This window comes from Halyomorpha halys, unplaced genomic scaffold (genome assembly GCF_000696795.3).
Source record: "Halyomorpha halys isolate HHAL.00 unplaced genomic scaffold, Hhal_1.1 Scaffold516.1, whole genome shotgun sequence".
NCBI classification, from domain to species: Eukaryota; Metazoa; Arthropoda; class Insecta; order Hemiptera; family Pentatomidae; genus Halyomorpha; species Halyomorpha halys.
The window spans coordinates 479,690-497,731 of NW_027115901.1; the positions used below are offsets into that span (position 1 = coordinate 479,690).

Sequence of the window (18,042 nt, forward strand, 5' to 3'; positions counted from 1 at the left end):
TATTTTGATAATCTATTGCTTTTAGGTGTCAAGGACAGTTGTGATAGACTTAATCAATGTCCTCACTGTGATTATAAAACAATACTACATGAAAATATGAAAAATCATATTATTTTACATTAAATGTCCTGATTTTACTATACTTTTTAATGTGCCTTATTAACGATTAAGTACCTATTTGTGATTTTTATTAGGAAATGTTGAAATATTTTAAGAAAGTATCAATATTTTCAAAAAAAATATTAAACTAATGAATATATTTAATTTACTTCAGTTTTATATTGTTTTTTAGAATGATAATTTATTGATTATAGATACAAAGGATACTTGCGATGAACGTGAGAAGTTCCATCAATGCCCTCATTGTGATTTTAAACGTTTTTCATCAAAAAATTCATTGAAAAAACATATCATGGCCGATCATACAGGTGAGAAGCCTCATCGATGTTTTCACTGTAATTACAAGTCTATTAAGCTTCAAACTCTAAAAAGACATATTAAGGCCTGTCATATAGTTCAGAAACCTCATCAATGTCCTAATTGTATATTTAAATCTGTTACATCTCAGACATTGGAAAAACATATAATGGCCTGTCATGCTGTTGCGAAGCCTTATCAGTGCTCTCGTTGTGATTATAAGACTGTTCATTCTAAGAATATGAAATATCATATAATGGTCCTCCATACAGATGAAAGGCCTCCTCCATGTACTCACTGTATTTTCAGTCTGTTAAGCTACAAACTCTCATATTGAAAAAACATCTAGGCCATCATACAAGTAAGAAGCCTCATCAATGTCCTCATTGTGACTTTAAATGTGTTAAAGCTCAAGAATAAAAAAGACATATAATAGTCAGTCATACAGGAGAGATGCCTCATCAATGTCCTCACTGTGATTATAAAAATGTTACATATCAAGAATAAAAAAGGGATTCATCACAAAGATGGGATCTTATAAAGTGTAGTTCAAAGTGATCAGTATTAGAAATGTTATAATATATTTTTATTTGTACAACACACGCACATATGTATTCTTGATAATAGTGAACAATAAAACAATATATTAAGATGATATTTTGTGACCTAATTGTAATTCTACACTACTTTTTAAGGCTAAATGTACCTCTTTATGAGGCACACCAAAAATAGTAGAATTTACTTATTGATTTTCTCCTGATTTAAGTGTCCGATTTTCGATTCGTAAATTATTATTCATAATTTTTTTCTTACTATATAATTAGTACTAGTAATCATTATTATTGTTTATTTATTTTTCGTGGATTATGAGATTGTAGCCTATTGGCTGTTTTTTTTTTTTTAATAATTATTGAATATTTAAATTTGTTCAGATTATCCACAACTATTGTCTGTTTCACACTTTCAGCAAATAAGATGTAAAAGAATAAACAAATAATTCTTTGAATTTATTATAGGTACAAATACCTTAGAATAAATAGTAGAACTACAAATATTTTCCTAAAATTACATTTTTGATAAAACCCGACTATTTAGTTTCCTGTCTGTTAGTAACCAATTAGGAGAATCAAAAAAAGGGATGTAGCGATGAAACCTTTATTTTGTGAGAGTATCCAGGATTATCTAGACCTGGAAACCCAGGAAATTTGAGAAAATTCCAGGTAAACTGTTGTGGGAAAGTACACTGATAAAATTTTTGAAATGTCAAATGTGTGAATTATTACCTGAGGGTTTACCAATTAAATTATTCAATTACAATTAAAATACACACATATTATACTAGAACCCTGGTCCTAAAACAGTCAATGCTAAAATAGGGAAAATGAGAATGCCATTTTTTATGTTAAATTTTGAGTGATATTTATTTATATATTTTTTCAAAATTTGAAGAAAATAAATAACCTGTAGAGAGTTTCAATTGAAAGTTGTGTGAGTAGGCATACCCGGTATTTTTTTAGTTCAGTCAAAGCAACCTAGAAGGAGCTTCTGTGAAAATTTTCAGCTAAATCGGAACAACTGTAACGAAGATAAGAACTAAACATAATTTTATATTTGATTGTCTTATAGTTTTATTAGTTCTGCACATTTTCCCAGATTCTTTTGATTCAGAGTACACTATTTATTTCTGTTTGCTTTGTTTGAGTTGTAAGAATTTTCAGTAAAATTAAGTTTGCCGATGTAAAGAAAAAGATATATCTTATGGTTTGATATGTTCGTAATTGTTTTAATTGATAAGATCATTGTTTAGAATGATAAATTTTTCGATAAGATATTTATTCGCAATTTTTCTCTTAATAAGAGAAAAAAATTCTAAAACAGTATAGTAATTACAGTGGCGAATTTTAAAAATTCTTTTCTTTAAAATTATTTTGGAATTATTAAACTGGTATTCCACATTGGTTTTAGTGAAAATGGAAAAAAAAAAAAAATATCAGAACTGCATGGAAATATATAGATCAAGCAGGTAAATGCTAGAGCCCTAGAGTGGCCAGAGAAGTGGAGGTTCCCCAGCTTTAATAGTTGTATCGTATTTTTCGCTTATTATTATTATTACTACACTGAGGATCTTTTGTGAGTTAGCCCTCTTTCCACTAGATATCCCATATGAATCCTATGCTTCTTATAAAGCTCAATAATTCTTTTAGGTTTGATCTAGAAATGACTTCAGGTTCCATTCTGTCCTGTTCCAAATATTGTAATCTTCGGAAGGCAAGGGCTTCACATTCACACAGAATGTGCTGTGCCTTTTCTTCGTCTTCCATACATAGACGACAGGTGGAATCCTCCACCAGCCTCATCTTCTTAAGATGATATTTTAAGGGGCAGTGATCCGTGAGGAGTCCTGTTATCATCCTTAGTTCATTTCTAGTAAGGTTAAAATAAAATTTTGCATTTTCCTCTGATATTCCAATGAAGAGCTTGGATTGCTTCATACCTGGTTTTTCAGTGTCCAGTATGTTGTCAGGAGTCAACCACCTTTCTGATTGCACTTCCAGATATGTTTCAATATGGCTCAAGGCCAATAAGCATAATTTCTGAGCCCTTCCTAGCTAGGGTATCTGCCATCTCGTTTCCTTCTATCCCCTCGTGTCCTGGGGTCCACGTCAATGTCAGTTTATTGCCTTTAGCTAATTCCTTTAGTTTTTCCAGGCAATTCCAGACTAGCCCTGATTTCGTAGTATAGGACATTATTGCCTTTAAAGCAGCCTGGCTGTCCGATATTACATATATGTTTTTTCCTTTTGGATTGTTTTCTAATGCTGCTATTTCTATTGCGTGTATTTCAGTTTGGAAGACAGTTAGGTATATTCCCGATGTTAGGGTTCTTTTGCAATTTGGTTTTACAACCACAGCCTCTGCTTTTCCTTCTTTAACTGATCCATCTGTATACAGACCAATACGCCCTTCTCAAATTTAAGACCTCCTTTCCTCCACATATCTTTGTCTGGAAGACATACTTTGAAGTTTTTTTTCAAAATCAAGCCTTCTGGGTAAATGGTCACTTAGTAAGCTCATCCATTCTTTACCCTTAATCTTATTTAGGATCTTTAAGCGTCCTTGATAGTTTCCTGGTTTATAATTCCAGTCACGATCTATACTTAAGGCACTCATTATGGCTTCTTTTTGTATCCAGATGTGTAGTGGAGTTCAGCCTCCATAGCTGCTGTAGGGCATGTTCTGATTGCTCCTGTCACACCTACTCACGCCATTCTTTGTACCTTTTCCAATTTTATTTGTGAGGTTTTTCCTGTTTTTACGGCCACCAAATTGCCGATGTGTAGGTTATCATGGGTCTTATAACCCTTGTGTATAACCATTCCGCCATTTTGGGTTTAATTCCCCATTTTTTTCCAAATAAACTTTTACATGGCCATAGGGAAGCTCTAGCTTTTCCTATGCTCTGTTTATATAGGGATTCCGCTTAATTCTAAGTACTTCACCTCTTTAGTGGTATTGATCTGTACTCCTCCCAGTTTGCAATATTCTACATTAAGAATCCTCTTCCTCGTAAAGGGAACAATGGTGGTTTTGGTTGGATTTATGCTCAATCCTTGTTCTTGGCACCAATTCCAAAGTCAAGGCTTTATCAAAGTTGCCTATTATTATAGCCAGATCATCTGCATAACCTATAGTTTCAAATCCTTCGTTTGTTAGTTTATATACGAAACAGTCTACCACCATAGTCCACAAGAGGGGATAAAGAACTCCCCCCTGTGGACATCCTTTAGCTGTTTTTATCTTCAACTCTGTTTCTCCTATCTTTGCTATAATGCTTCTGTTTATTAGCTTTTCATTTATCCAAGAGACAGTTGCTTCACTAGCTCCTTTCCTCTTGGTAGCCTTACCTATTGTTTGATGTGAGGTATTATCAAATGCACTCTCTGTATCCATGAATGCACACCGTGGTATTTCTTTATTATCTAGAGCGCTGAAATTGTTGATTTTCCCGTTTGATAGGCAAACTGATATGGATTTAGTGGGGAATTTCGAATTATTAAACCCCTTATGTATACATCCATTACCTTTTCCATTGTCTTTAATATTACTGAAGAGAGACTTATGGTCTATACGCCTTTGGGTCATCCTTAGGCTTGCCAAATTTTGGGATAAAAATGACTTTATTCTCTGTCCATAGCTTTGGGATATATCCCATTGCATAACTTGCCGTGAATATTCTACCCAGTGCTTTAACAAGCTTTCCTTTCCCTTGTATCAGATGGGCAGGAATTATTCCATCCCTAAGATGCTTAATATGGTTTAAAGGTGCTTATAGCCCATGTTATTCTGTCTGTGGTGAATATTTTTTTTGCCACTTTCTGGACTCTTGTGTTTGGCCATGGGTATTTCCTTTCCCTTTTAGGCTCAACCTCTTCATTTACAAAGGTGCATTGAGGAAAGTGGGTTTTTAATAACTCTTTCAGTGTGTAAAGACCATTGTTCCGGTCTTTTTGGAGGACCTTATGTATTCAGGCAGCTGAGGATGAATCTTCTATCCCTTTACTAATTATTAAACACTAAAATGTTCAGAATACAAATTAATATTAATAAATAAAGACATTATATACAGTTGTTTTATAATAGGGTGTTCTACATAACTTTAGTAAATATCACTAACTTGTACAAGGTTTGGAGATAACCTAGGTAAGGGTGGAATGGAGAAAGGTTTTTTTTTTTTGCACAGCAGTTCCCAAACTTTTCTTGCCACTGCACACTTCTTGGGATGAAATAATTCTGCGTTATTTCCTTGTTGATAAAAAAAATTGACAATGTCAGCCCAATTAGTTTTAGAGTAATTGAATTAGTAGGAAAACAAGAAAACAGTGTAAAGTAAATGCTAAAATGCTGTATATTTTCTATTTTTGTTTTAATTTTTCTTTTTTTATTGTATTTTGTGAAAGTTGCATTCACTTGCAGCACTCCTGGCATACCCTTGGAGCATTCTTTGGGTAAATTTGCTCCAGTGGCTGACAGACTTCATGTTTTAAAAAGTTTATCTATTTATTTTTAGTGTTGTTGGTTGTATCTTATGTAAATTGGAGTAAAATAAATTTAATAGGACATTAAAAATAGTTTTAAACTATTTGTTCTTTTTTTGACCGCAACCCTGACTATCTTCTTATATTTAAAATTAATTTAAATTTTGTATCTCCCAGCACTGAGTTTTTGTTCATAACCTGATTCTTATAACTTCTTAATGATGAGAGATAGTTGATGGTTGGGGAATGTGGTCAAAATATAACACAAATAAGTAGTAATAACTTATTTAATTGTGCCAACGTTTCGGCCAGAATTTCTAGCCTTCATCAGGACTAAAAAGAAAGAACAAGTTAACAACTAATGAATACAAAATATAAAAAAGAAAATATAAACAGAATAACATAAAGTAAATAATTGTTCAGAATAAAATTAAAGTGATGAAAGAAGTGGAAAATAACATGTATATAGGTAATTGATAAGGTAAGTAAAAATAACATAATTACGGAAATAAAATAGAAATTTTAAGTTATATAATGCAAAAGAATATGAATATTGTAATATGCTCTTTTTGAGTAAATAGTATATTTTGTTGTATTAAGGGTTTTTAATATGTTTTATTTTATGTATCATTTTAATATTCATTTGTTTTGTTTATCCAAAAAGCAAGCTAACCAATTTTTATTGTTTATAATAACTTCGTGATTCAAAACAAAACCAAGATGGCGGTACGTATTCTTCAGCGATCAAATCCGTTGAATCAAGGCCATGTTGAGCAGATTCAAATATCATAAAAACTATTTTAACTCTTCCTCTCATAATTGAAAATACAGTAAATTAAAGGAAAAATAGAAATCAAGAAATAGTGCTACAGAATAATATTCAGAAAGTAAATCATTTGCAAAAGTCCCTAACTGTTGTGCAATAATGTATGTTTACATGGAACTTCGAGGCAAGTTTTAGTTTTTGAGATTCGTTGGTTGTTTGGACGGGCAGGTGAAAGGATGTCTCCAGGATGAGGAGGTCCTCATGAATTTCTGTCCAGCAAGAGTAGGAAGCTATTTTGGACTCTAGGACAATAACATTAAGAACAAAGAAGATACCAGGAATCAACGAAAGAAGATCGTGAACTTGGTTAGTTTTGTATGCATAATAATAGATACATGTGTAAAATAGATTTTAATTTAATTAATTGTAATTATAGTAAATGCCTGTTTCTGATTGCCTAGCAACCCGCCCTGAGATTAAGAGTCTTTTTATATAATAAAATTATATTATACATTAAGTAGTAAAGTTATTAATTTGAATCCAAAGTATCTTTTATATTAGAAAATAGTTTAAAAACGATTAAAATTCTTTTTATTTTATTTTAAATAAAATTTTAAAAATTATTACAATATATTAGTTTATTAATAATTTAAAAATTAAAATTGTGAAAAGAAAAAATAAAATTTAAAGAAAGAAAATATGTGTAATTTATGAAATATGTAACCATAATATTAGAATAAAGAAACAAAATATGAGGTTAAGTTAGACAAAAGAAGTTAATAGAAAAAAACAATATAATATATAGTGAACATAACTAATAATGTGGGTAAGGGAAATTAAGAAAAAAATAGAGGAGAGAGAGGTAAAAGAAGGGGAAAAAGAGAATAAAACATAAAACGAACTTGTTGGTAGAAGATAAAACAGCTAAGTAAGATCAAGGAGCGAGACTCAAATTAAAAAATACATTATGAAGTATTGGGAGGAAACGTTACAAGTGGGTAAAAAAATAAAAAGTAGAAAATATTTAAAAGAGGAAAGCGTGAAAGAGGGTGACAACAAATGGTTTTAGAAAATGTTATAAATACGTTAAGGATGACAATGTGTTATAAGTATTTGTATATTTGAAAACTTAAAAAGAGGATGACAAATTTTTTAGAAAAATTATAGCTTCTTGTTCTTGTATATAGTCCCTTCACTGTTGATCATTATAGGCAAAACTATGTGAACACTTAAGTCATGAAATGCCACCTCAATATAGTTGTTTTATTATTGGCTGAACCTGAAGAATGCCTCAAAAATATATATCATTAAATGACAGGGAAAAAATGTTTAATAAATATATATATATAAACACTCTCTGTCAACGAAATTTGCAACACCTAGGAATCTAAAGATTTATTGATTTGGAGCCTAAAACATGTTATATTTTAAATATAAATAATTATTTGCTTTGCTACAACTAAACAAGCACAGCGTATTCGTTTACATGTATTTGCTTTGCTACAACTAAACAAGCACAGCGTATTCGTTTACATGTATTTGCTTTGCTACAACTAAACAAGCACAGCGTATTCGTTTACATGTATTTGCTTTGCTACAACTAAGTTCCAAAGGGTTTATTTGCTTAAACTTTATTATATTTATTTTCAGGAATCAATTTTCACACTTTATTCTTTTTTATATTTGAACAACGTTTCAGGCTCCAGTATATATTATCTTTTTAACTTATTAGAATCAAAATACAATTTTAAATTATAGCTCATTACAAAGAGGAGCTATAAGCATTCTCTCTTATAGCTGGAACTAATAGAAAATATTAGTTTTTAGAATTATAATACAGATTAGAATAGAACAGCTATTTCCTATGTCAATTCTAGCAAAAAAAATTTATATTGTAACAGGAGAGTAGAAATTTACAGGAGCTCAATCAATGAGGCCACCACTGCCTGGCAGAGTTGGGAAAAAATTAGCTGCAGTTGAAAGCCATGGATAGGATAATTATTTATCAATGGTTCATTCATGAATAATTGTTGTTTCCAAGGCAATTTTTACCCAACTCTGTAGAACATTGGCGAAGAAGTTTCATTTCAAAACAAGAACAATAAACAAATGAATAAATAAAAAGATTCATATGGTATGAATAATCCCTAATTTATCTTATATAACTGATCCTATTACAAAATAAAACATTTGTTATATTTATTTTCAGGAATCAATTTTCACCCTTTATTCACTTCATTTTTTTATTTGAACAACGTTTCAGGCTCCTCTGCCCATTATCATGAGTGCACTGAAATTTGGATAAGTGGACAAAAGGAGGGAAGTAAATTTGAAAAAGGCAAACATTGTTTTAAAACAATAATAATGAAAGATAAAAAAGTAAGCTGGTTAGTAAAATAAAAAAAAAAATTAATACTTGTATTCTTTTGAAAATATATAAAAATGATTTTTATCTTAAATGACAAATGTCCACTTATTACTACTAAGAACTGAATAATGGGCAGAGGAGCCTGAAATGTTGTTACGTAAATTGTCGATACGATTGGTCATTGATGGAAATAATACCTATGACATCAGTATTAGAAATTTTCGTTTCACTTTTGACCGCAACCCTGACCATCTTCTTATATATCAATTTTTACGGTCAACTATATATACATATATTACTAGTTATTATTGGTATTTAATGAATTATTTTATGTTGTCTAAAAATTTTCAGTGCACTCATGATAATGGGCAGAGGAGCCTGAAATGTTGTTCAAATAAAAAAAATGAAGTGAATAAAGGGTGAAAATTGATTCTTGAAAATATATATAACAAATGTTTTATTTTGTTTATAGTAATAGGATCAGTTATATAAGATACATCAGGGATTATTCATATCATATGAATCTTTTTATTTATTCATGTTCTACAACTCAAGAAAAAAAAAATTATATGGGAGTAAATTTATTTTGTGTTGCGAGATGAAGTGGAAGTGGTGTGGAGGGCAGGGAACACTGGTCAATTCTAGCAGAAAATTTTTTATATTACAGTAGCTCAACATTCCCGGCATCAGAGTTGGGTAAAAATTGCTTTAGAAACAACACTTATTTATGAAAGAACCATTGATAAATAATTATCTTATCCATGGCAACTTTAGCTATTACTTTCAACTGCAGTTAATTTTTTCCCAACTCTGCTAGGGAGTGGTGGCTTCATTGATTGAGCTCCTGTAAATTTCTACTCTCCTGTTACAATATAAAATTTTTTTTGCTAGAATTGACATAGGAAATAGCTGTTCTATTCTAATCTTTATTATAATTCTGAAACTAATATTTTCTATTAGTTCCAGCTATAAGAGAGAATGCTTATAGCTCCTCTTTGTAATGAGCTATAATTTAAAATTGTATTTTGATGCTAAAAAGTTAAAAAGATAATACTGAAAATGGAATAATAACGAGTTTTTTAACATTTGAATTAAAATATCTCGAAAACTAAAAATCGGAGTTGCATACTTTAAGTGAGGGAAATTTTTTGTAAAAATATCATTTTATCACTATTTGTTATGAAAAGAAATAATAAAATACAATATAAATTTAATAATCAGTTTTAACAAAGTTTGGGAACAATGCAAAACTTTAAATTAACACCCAGTAAAATTAATATTTTTGACCTACACATTAAAGGTAAATAAAGGTAATGAAAAAAATACACATTTAGTTACAAGAATAAAAATCTTATATTTACACAATACACTTTTATACAATAGAAGTAAGAAAAATAATAATGAACCAATGTGTATTGTAATTCAGCTCATTTCGCTTTGACTTTCTTCGTTACCTGAAAAATAAATCTTTAATTGTAGATTAAGTTTAATTATAAATAACATACTAAATTTAATAATATCAGCACAATAATTATTTGAGGAGTACACATCACAATGATTTCAGTTGGTGGTTAAGTTCCAAAAAGTATCGTAATTGATTGAACAGGTGTTGAAAAGGGGATAAATAAGAACCTTTGTTGAAAAACCCAAAATTGAAATCAACACAAATGCATGCCAACTCAATATCAAAATGTACTAAACCAAGTTATTATGTCCAGGCCACTACATTTTGAATACTCCTTACACAAATGGTAAGTCTAATTACTCACACCCATGGGTCATGCCAGAACACCACTCATTAAATTAGTCCCAGCTGTCGGATGTGTTTTTGAACAAATTCAATTTTTTTTTTTATATTTTTAGTACATCAATGCCCATGAAAACTGTCTCAAGTACAAAGTCACACATGGGAGAAGAGTGTGTGTGAGGGATTTAACAGCGGAGCACGTTTGCAAACTATGTTTTACAAGTCCATATGATTTCACACTGCATTAAGGGAAAAAATGAGAGGGGATTGCGCATGAATGCTAGATGTAATTATTGGCAGGCCATTTTATCTATCTAACTCTAAACATGCTCTGAGAGAACAATACAAAAAATTTTGACTATCCGTTTTATTAGGATACATATTTTTTCAATTGATATAGCAAAAATGATCTGCTGCACAACAATAACATTTATGCAAAAATCTTGTTACAATACTGTGAATGTATAAATATGATCAACTTACTTTTCCATACATATTCAGTATACCACTACCAATCTTCCGTTTTCTCTTCAAAGCCCCTTTGTTTAACTTAGACTTGTGCATAGATACCCTATGCTTGACTGAAATATTGTACAGTTCTTTCTTCTTTTCAGCTTCCTCCAGTTCTTTTTTAATTTCTTCTTTAAGATTCTTGTAGTTTTTGTAAGTATTTTTGGGAGGCTTGGCTCCTAATTTAATTGCTAACTGTATTTTGTTTTTATTCCTCTCTTCTCCATGCAGTGCCTTCTGAGCGAATTTGTAAATTTCAAATCTCGTTTTTTTCATTTCTATGCTTTGAGAAGATTCTTGTTTTTGTATTTCATTGTTTTTACTAGGCATAGAACGCTGGTAGCTATTGAAAGTAACTAACTGATGATCACTACTTTTACCAACAGATGATCTGGTAGGTACAAAGAATGGATCCATTTTTCATTAAACATACAAAAACAGATAATATACAAACATCAACATGTGAACTAAACAAATCAACAAAGGGCTATAACCTTCCTGATAAGGTTACTTTTGGTCTGTGAGTAGTTTCTAGAAATGAGTCGTTCCTTGAGGAACCAGTCTAAAGGTACGGTTCCTTAAAGTGAACGAGATTATAATTTAGAAAAAAATGTACTTTGAAATGTTGTACCGAAATGGTGTTTATTCCAGTTGATATCACAGCGACTTAGCAGATATTATCTGTGTCTAGGCGTGTACTAAGTCGTTAGTAATTTATACAAAATACAAACTTTTGCTGATATAGTTTAAAATATACTTATAAGGAAAGGGTATTAAAAGTGTTACTGGAAGAAGATAGTTGACCGTATGGAATAGATTGTAGGAAGATAGTTCGGGTGGCGGTCAATAAAGGTACAAAATTGTAGAAAAGATATTTAGTGTTAACTAACGTTTAGACACACTTTTCAGGGCTTCGTCAGGGCTGATTAACCTAAAACAAGGTTAAAGACTTTTTTTCAGTCTTTTTTCATTAAGTTGATCAGCCCTGCAAAGTGGAGGGAAACCTTGGTTAACATTAAATAGTTTATTTACTATTTTGTACCTTTATTGAACGCCACCTGTACTATCTTCCTACAATAAAAAAAAAAGTTGTAATTTGGAGCCTACTCTCGTGTTGGTTACCAAATATTTAATTGTTGAAATGTCGATACGTTGGATATTGATGACATCGGTATTAGAATAGAATATTACTAGCTATTATTGGTATTTAGTGAATTCTTTTATGTTGTCTAAAATAATTATATTTAAAGTATTATAAGAGAGGAATCTACTAATGATTTTCTTCTTTGCTCATTAACACAATATATTTGTGCACTTTCTAAATAAAAAATTATTACTAAATTTACTTTGTATTGATTTTTTTTGTGTTTAGAAAAACCAATAAGGATGAAATATGCAGTTATTGAATATCTCATATCACAGGAAAAAATATCGATAATTCGATTAATAGCGGTGTCCTAACCCCAGTCAATAATCGTTGTCAGCCAATTCAAAGTTTCTGTTCTATTTGTTGAAATTTATTTCTGAATCATTGTAAGTTGGCATTTAACTGGAAAAGATATCCCATAATTAGATTTTTTTTTTTTAAATTTCACCATTTGGAAGTTATGTCTGTTCTTTTTATTCACTACTTCATCTATTATTAATCTTTTTATCACTTATTTGATTGTATATAGAATGATTATTTCTTGTCTTTGCTGTATGGCTGACTATTGCTCTGTCCTGATAAGTTAAAAGGTGCTAGCTTTAAATTTTTGTAATATTTCCGAATTAGTTTAAAAACTACACTTTATGACAGAAAGCCTTTAATTGGACTCAAATCCCAGATTGGAATACAAAAAGGTAATTAGAACAAAACAAAAGTTTTTAAACATTATAATTGCATAAAGGTCAATAACTTATAGAGAATTATATTATGCTGAAGAGGGGGACACAGTATTCCCGAAATGTCCTACATAGAATAAATATAAGTATCAAAAACATTGTATGTTTGTTGTAAATTTTTGATCTTAATGTGATTATTTGTTCTTATACTGAATTGTTAAAACATTTAAATTATTTTGTATTAGGTCTTATAGAACTTATCTTGTTCCTCACTTTTGAGTATTATATATTTTAATAAAGTAAGTTTTTAGTTATAATTTATTAAAATGTTTATTAAAAGTTACTGGATATCGGCTGTTAAAATCTAGAAGTAAACAGTTGAGAGCATTCCAACCAAATTCTGCAGTGAATCATTTATGTAAAGAGACTTTTTTTCATATTAGCTTAGTAAACATTAATTAGTAGCTATTGACTGTTGATCTTAAGATCCCAATTGTAATAAGTTCACTTTTATTGTAGTTATATTATTCGTCACTTATTCATTGTATATGTTATTCAATTTTTCAGGTTTATCTTATTGTACTGTTCCTGTAACAAAAGAAATGGCTGACGAAACTAAGTATTCATGTAAGTTTTTATTTCTAAAACCTTTCTAATGTTACAAAGTTTTATAGAATCCTTTAAGCTAAGCTGAAACTTGTGCTCCACAACCTGACACTATACCTAACCTGATTCATACTATTCAGAATGGTGGTGTTAAAAATAAATTAAATTACATCTATTTCTGTTATTTAAATATCTAACTTTTCTTTAACTGTTGGCCTAAAATGGTTGTAATGATATTGATGGAATTATTGAAAATATTCTATATTAACCCTTTAAGTATATACTTGAGAAAAAGCAGGATGAAAAGTAAAGTTTTTCTCATGTGAGTTATTTTGTATAGTGTATTAAAAAGTTTTTGCTAACACATTCGCTTATTAATGTTTATTGCAAGTAATCCACAAGAAAGGATCATTTCAGTTTTTAGTTTCTTGTGTGTGATGAATTTATTGATCCTGTAAAAAACTGTAATTATACCATTATTTTTTTATTGAGAACCATAAGCTAATTATTTAAAGTATGAAATAAGGAAAAAAATGCTATGGCAATAGTTGGTCAACAGTTCAAATTCAGAATTATTTTATATGTTTGTATGCAGTCATGATTATCCAAAATGATTGGGACAGACCTGTTTTGGATAATGCAAAATTGTAGTATTATTATTACTTTTTATTAACATTCTACCTGAGGGATGGGTTTTATTCGGCTACAAGGGAAGGGTATTCACTTTGACAAATAAACTTTATCTTACAAACTTATAAGATTTTTCAAACCATCATAGTTCAGTAAAATACTGAATTATTTGTTGATTAGATCGTTTATCTTGAAATTTTAAAAAATATACTTTGTATACTTATTGAATTAAGCAGTTCTATTTAAATCTAAAAAATATATATTAATTACCAATTCGGATTGAATGGACTTTAGGGTTATTGGGACTCCACTGTTACGATTAACTACGAAATTGTCAATTTTATTGTTTAAAATATTAAAAGTTTTTAAACATCCGTGGCTTTAAACTGCTGAGGCCCTATATATGTGTTATCTATTACATTAAGTTGGAACTAATAATAATTGTACATGTTATATATAGCCTTGTTTTTTTTATCTAAATGATTTAATTATCAACGTTTTTCTCAAACATTTTTAACTAGACCGTATTGTTTGGATGTTATATATTACGTATGCTATTACTTTCTCTTACAATATCTGAAGGTATAACCTAAGGCATATACGTAGTGACTAAAGGTTCTTCATTTAATCCTGAAAAGGGTAAACAACGTTAATTTTGTGGCATGTGTAATGCAATATTTTCTTTTCTTGGCTTATTTTAATGATTATTTTTATGCTGTTAGGTGGGCTTACTCTCCTGAAACAAGAACTGCTGATCCCAGATGAAGGTGAGTACTAGTTTTCTTATTAACCTTTCAGTAGGCTTGGTTTATTTATAAAAATGTTTTTGATAGCATTTATTATTCATTTATAGTGCTATGCATGAGTTGGGCATACCAGCAAAGTTGATATATTTAACAATGGCTACCATGGTGGGTACTGTCTATAGAGTTAAGAGGAAGGGAAGGTTTGGCGATGCCTTTGCAGTTTAGTCGGGCCTTTAGCAGGGTGACTCATTAACCACACTCCTGTTTAATATTGTCCTGGAAACCATCATGAGCAGAACATGATTAAAGAATGATGATGGAAAGACAATGTTTCAGAGAATGGCTCAACTGCTATTTTATCAGAAAAAACAAGAAAAGAAACATTTTATGAGTGTGATAATTGCCATTATGCCTTGACCATTTCAAATATTATCATGTTGTGCAAAATAATTAGATTCTATTCCTCTTATTATTGTTAATCATAATGAAGTAAAAATTCTTATTTATGCAATATTGCTTTTATTTTTCATATTTTGAAACATTTTCATTTAAATTCAATAAACAAAAAAAAAATTTTTAGTGATAAGAACAAAAAGCACTTGTTTGATTCAAATGGGTTAACTCAGTTGAAAATTATCTTAACCATAATATTAAGGCATGAAATCATCAGCAAAAGTTGGTTGAAATTTTAAATTTATATATAATTTTTATTTGTTACAGTTTCCACAATTGATGTCAAAGAAGAGGGGAGACAGAATATTGATTATGGTGAGGAAAATATTATTATGATGAACTATTTCATTTTTAATCCTACCACAGAATATAAGAATTAAATTCATAATGAGGTGTAGATAGTTGACCGTAAATTAATGATTGGAGAAGTTTGTCGGGGGGTGGGGGGGGGGTGCGGTCAGCTAAGAACAACATAAATAAACAAAACCATATTTATTTATTTTATGCCGACATTTGAGGTCTTCAGGACATGCTGAGTTTCAGGTCTTCATCAGGGGTTATGGCGTAGAGGGCAGGCCTGCAACTGTGTTGCATCATGAGTTGCAGGTCTATCTTCTATGCCATAACCCCTGAAGACCTGAAACTCAGGTCAAACCGTCGGCATAAAATAAATAAATATGGTTTTGTTTATTTATGTTGTTCTTTGCTGACTGCACCCCCCAACAAACTTCTCCAAAGAATTAAATTCATTTTACCTATCAAAATAAATAATAGCATATAATATATTAAAAGGAAACCATGTGTCATCTGTTTTGTTATACAGTATGTTGTCTCATGCTGGCGTGTAACTAAAATAATTGTTTCCATTCTTTATACAGATAAAATTTTCTTATTAAATTTAGGTATTTGTTCAGTAGAAGCTCTGCGGCTGGTGTTGGACTATATTCCTTTCTCTGCTGTCAGTTCCTATCTCGAAGGCTGGCATAATACAGTTTGAATGTGGCCATTGATGATCACTCCGCTCCATGCCTAATGTAGAGTGATTGGATTGCTTGATGTGAAGATAATTTTAGGATACCATAGACAATCACTCGCTTCCATTTTTATCAACAGATTATGATTAAAGATCATGAGTAACATATATGTTTTAATATTTTCAGTCAACAATTATTTCAATGTGCAGATTGATACAACTCTTGAGAATGGACAGTAATTAAGTAGGTAGAGCTTCTACAATGTAAACTTAATCTCTAAAAAAAGTAAATTTTTAAAATTGAAGCGTTCAGTTGTATAAAATGGTAACTGAAATTTTTTATAAATTGAAGTTTTTGGCATCATCGGCTTTTTTAAGGCTGAGTTCAGAAGTTGTTGAAGTAATCTTCAGAAAATTCGTAGATTTGATAATATTAAAAATAATTGTGATATTCGGATTTCTATATCCGAAGTATTTTAAATACTTTCAATATTTACACTTCTTTTAATATTATCAATATTTAAAAAAAAAAACAATTATAAGTTATTTGTATTATTACATTTGTAATATCCATTATACTATCAATAACATTAATTCTAATTATTATTGAGCAACAATTTTTATTAATGGTATAGCACTGCCTGAAAAACTGTTGGAACCTATGGAATTCCAATTGCCCCGCATCACTCCAAAATATCCACACAGTAATTCATACTGATAAATATTCTATTTGTCATGGAGTGATTGTTAGTGGCCACCTTTAGGTCAAACTTGTGTTGGTTTTAACACTTTGATCGTGGTTGATGACACATTGTCATCAAGATAGATCATTTTTCTAGCTTGCATTTGGAGTAGTGGCAAGAGTTCTAGCACCTCCCTTTCAACTTTAATTTTTCCGAACTGTGTCTAGTACTGTCCTAGCTTCCACCAACCAAGATCTTAGTGGGTTTTGCCATCTTTTAGGATTTTTACGCTGCTTCAATTTTTGTTATCACATTTATTTTTCTAAGTATATAAATTTATTTACTTATGTATTCTTTTGTTTTACACACTTTCTATAACATTTTTTACACGTTTAAAATTTTTTTTAGATTGTCTAAATGTTTTATAGAAAATATGGTGTTTTACAATAACTTTCTAGAGTCCTTATTCAGTAATCAAGTTTAAAAAACCCTCAAATCATTCATGCATCAGCTGATTTTGTACGTAATATTATATTTTAAAAAGTATATAATGCTTATTTAAATTTAAAGAAAAGAAAATATCAACAAGAAAAGCCATTGTGTTTTTAAGTTGTTTTCCCAAGGGAGCTCCTGGAGTCAAAGTGTTAAAAATCTAATAAAAAGTACTTAATTTTGTTATTGTGTAATGAAACGTTTCCTTTTATTGTGTTGTTTTAAATATTATTTATATATTACCAGGTAGGCTGGTTCATGTGAAACTAGAAAACGAGATGCTTGTTCCAGATGAAGGTGAGAAAGATTTTATTATGTTTTATCATTCTGTTGTTTAATTTATTTTTACCATGATCTGTTTGTTCATCTGAACATTTGATATCCCCTTCATTCTGAAGGATTAAGCACTTTGTCATATATCATCACTGTCTATAATTACTATTGCTAATTTAGGGATGAATGTTGCAACAAAAATTGTTTCTTTATATTTAATAATTATTGAATTATGTTGCAGTTCCCACAATTGGAATCAAGGAAGAGGAGGAGCAGGTGATATATTATGGTGAGAAAATTATTTAATTCATATGAATGGGATGTCTACCAGTTAGGAATGAATGGGATGTCTACCAGTTAGGAATGAATGGGATGTCTACCAGTTAGAAATGAATGGGATGTCTACCAGTTAGGGAATGAATGGGATGTCTACCAGTTAGGGAATTTTGTTTGCTGGAAGATTATTGATTGACCGTGTGTAAAGATGAAAGGAATATGGTCCGGGTGCGGTCAAAAAA

The 18,042-nt window shown here is 30.3% G+C and overlaps 3 protein-coding genes across 8 annotated transcripts in view; 2 read left to right on the top strand and 1 right to left on the bottom strand.

Annotated features, from left to right (window-relative positions):
- LOC106683767 (zinc finger X-chromosomal protein) overlaps window positions 1-1,072 on the top strand; it is a 3,873-nt gene extending 2,801 nt beyond the window's left edge. The window contains exons 4-5 of one of the 2 annotated variants that reach the window (XM_067052897.1): window positions 315-428; window positions 569-1,072. In XM_067052897.1, coding sequence (XP_066908998.1) covers window positions 315-428; window positions 569-633 — 179 coding nt within the window. In that variant the 3' untranslated portion in view covers window positions 634-1,072. Of the gene's footprint in view, window positions 1-314 lie in introns of both variants that reach the window. The other variant, XM_014425443.3, reaches the window with a different exon arrangement.
- Window positions 1,073-9,916: 8,844 nt separating this feature from the next.
- Window positions 9,917-11,377, bottom strand: LOC106683773 (uncharacterized protein C1orf131 homolog). Its single transcript, XM_014425455.3, has 2 exons — window positions 10,818-11,377; window positions 9,917-10,041 (listed from the first exon to the last, which is right to left on the bottom strand). Exons 1-2 carry the CDS (start codon window positions 11,259-11,261, stop codon window positions 10,015-10,017), a joined length of 471 nt encoding a protein of 156 aa, XP_014280941.1. The 5' UTR covers window positions 11,262-11,377; the 3' UTR covers window positions 9,917-10,014.
- The window catches only part of LOC106683771 (zinc finger autosomal protein), a 24,617-nt gene continuing 16,994 nt past the window's right edge, over window positions 10,420-18,042 (top strand). The window contains exons 1-7 of one of the 5 annotated variants that reach the window (XM_024360081.2): window positions 12,247-12,377; window positions 12,521-12,686; window positions 13,236-13,295; window positions 14,627-14,671; window positions 15,371-15,418; window positions 17,498-17,548; window positions 17,766-17,813. In XM_024360081.2, the coding sequence (XP_024215849.1) occupies window positions 13,271-13,295; window positions 14,627-14,671; window positions 15,371-15,418; window positions 17,498-17,548; window positions 17,766-17,813 (217 nt within the window). In that variant the 5' untranslated portion in view covers window positions 12,247-12,377; window positions 12,521-12,686; window positions 13,236-13,270. Of the gene's footprint in view, window positions 10,621-11,300; window positions 11,413-12,246; window positions 12,378-12,404; window positions 12,687-13,235; window positions 13,296-14,626; window positions 14,672-15,370; window positions 15,419-17,497; window positions 17,549-17,765; window positions 17,814-18,042 lie in introns of those variants that run through there. The other 4 variants (XM_067052899.1, XM_014425448.3, XM_024360082.2 and 1 more) reach the window with 4 other exon arrangements.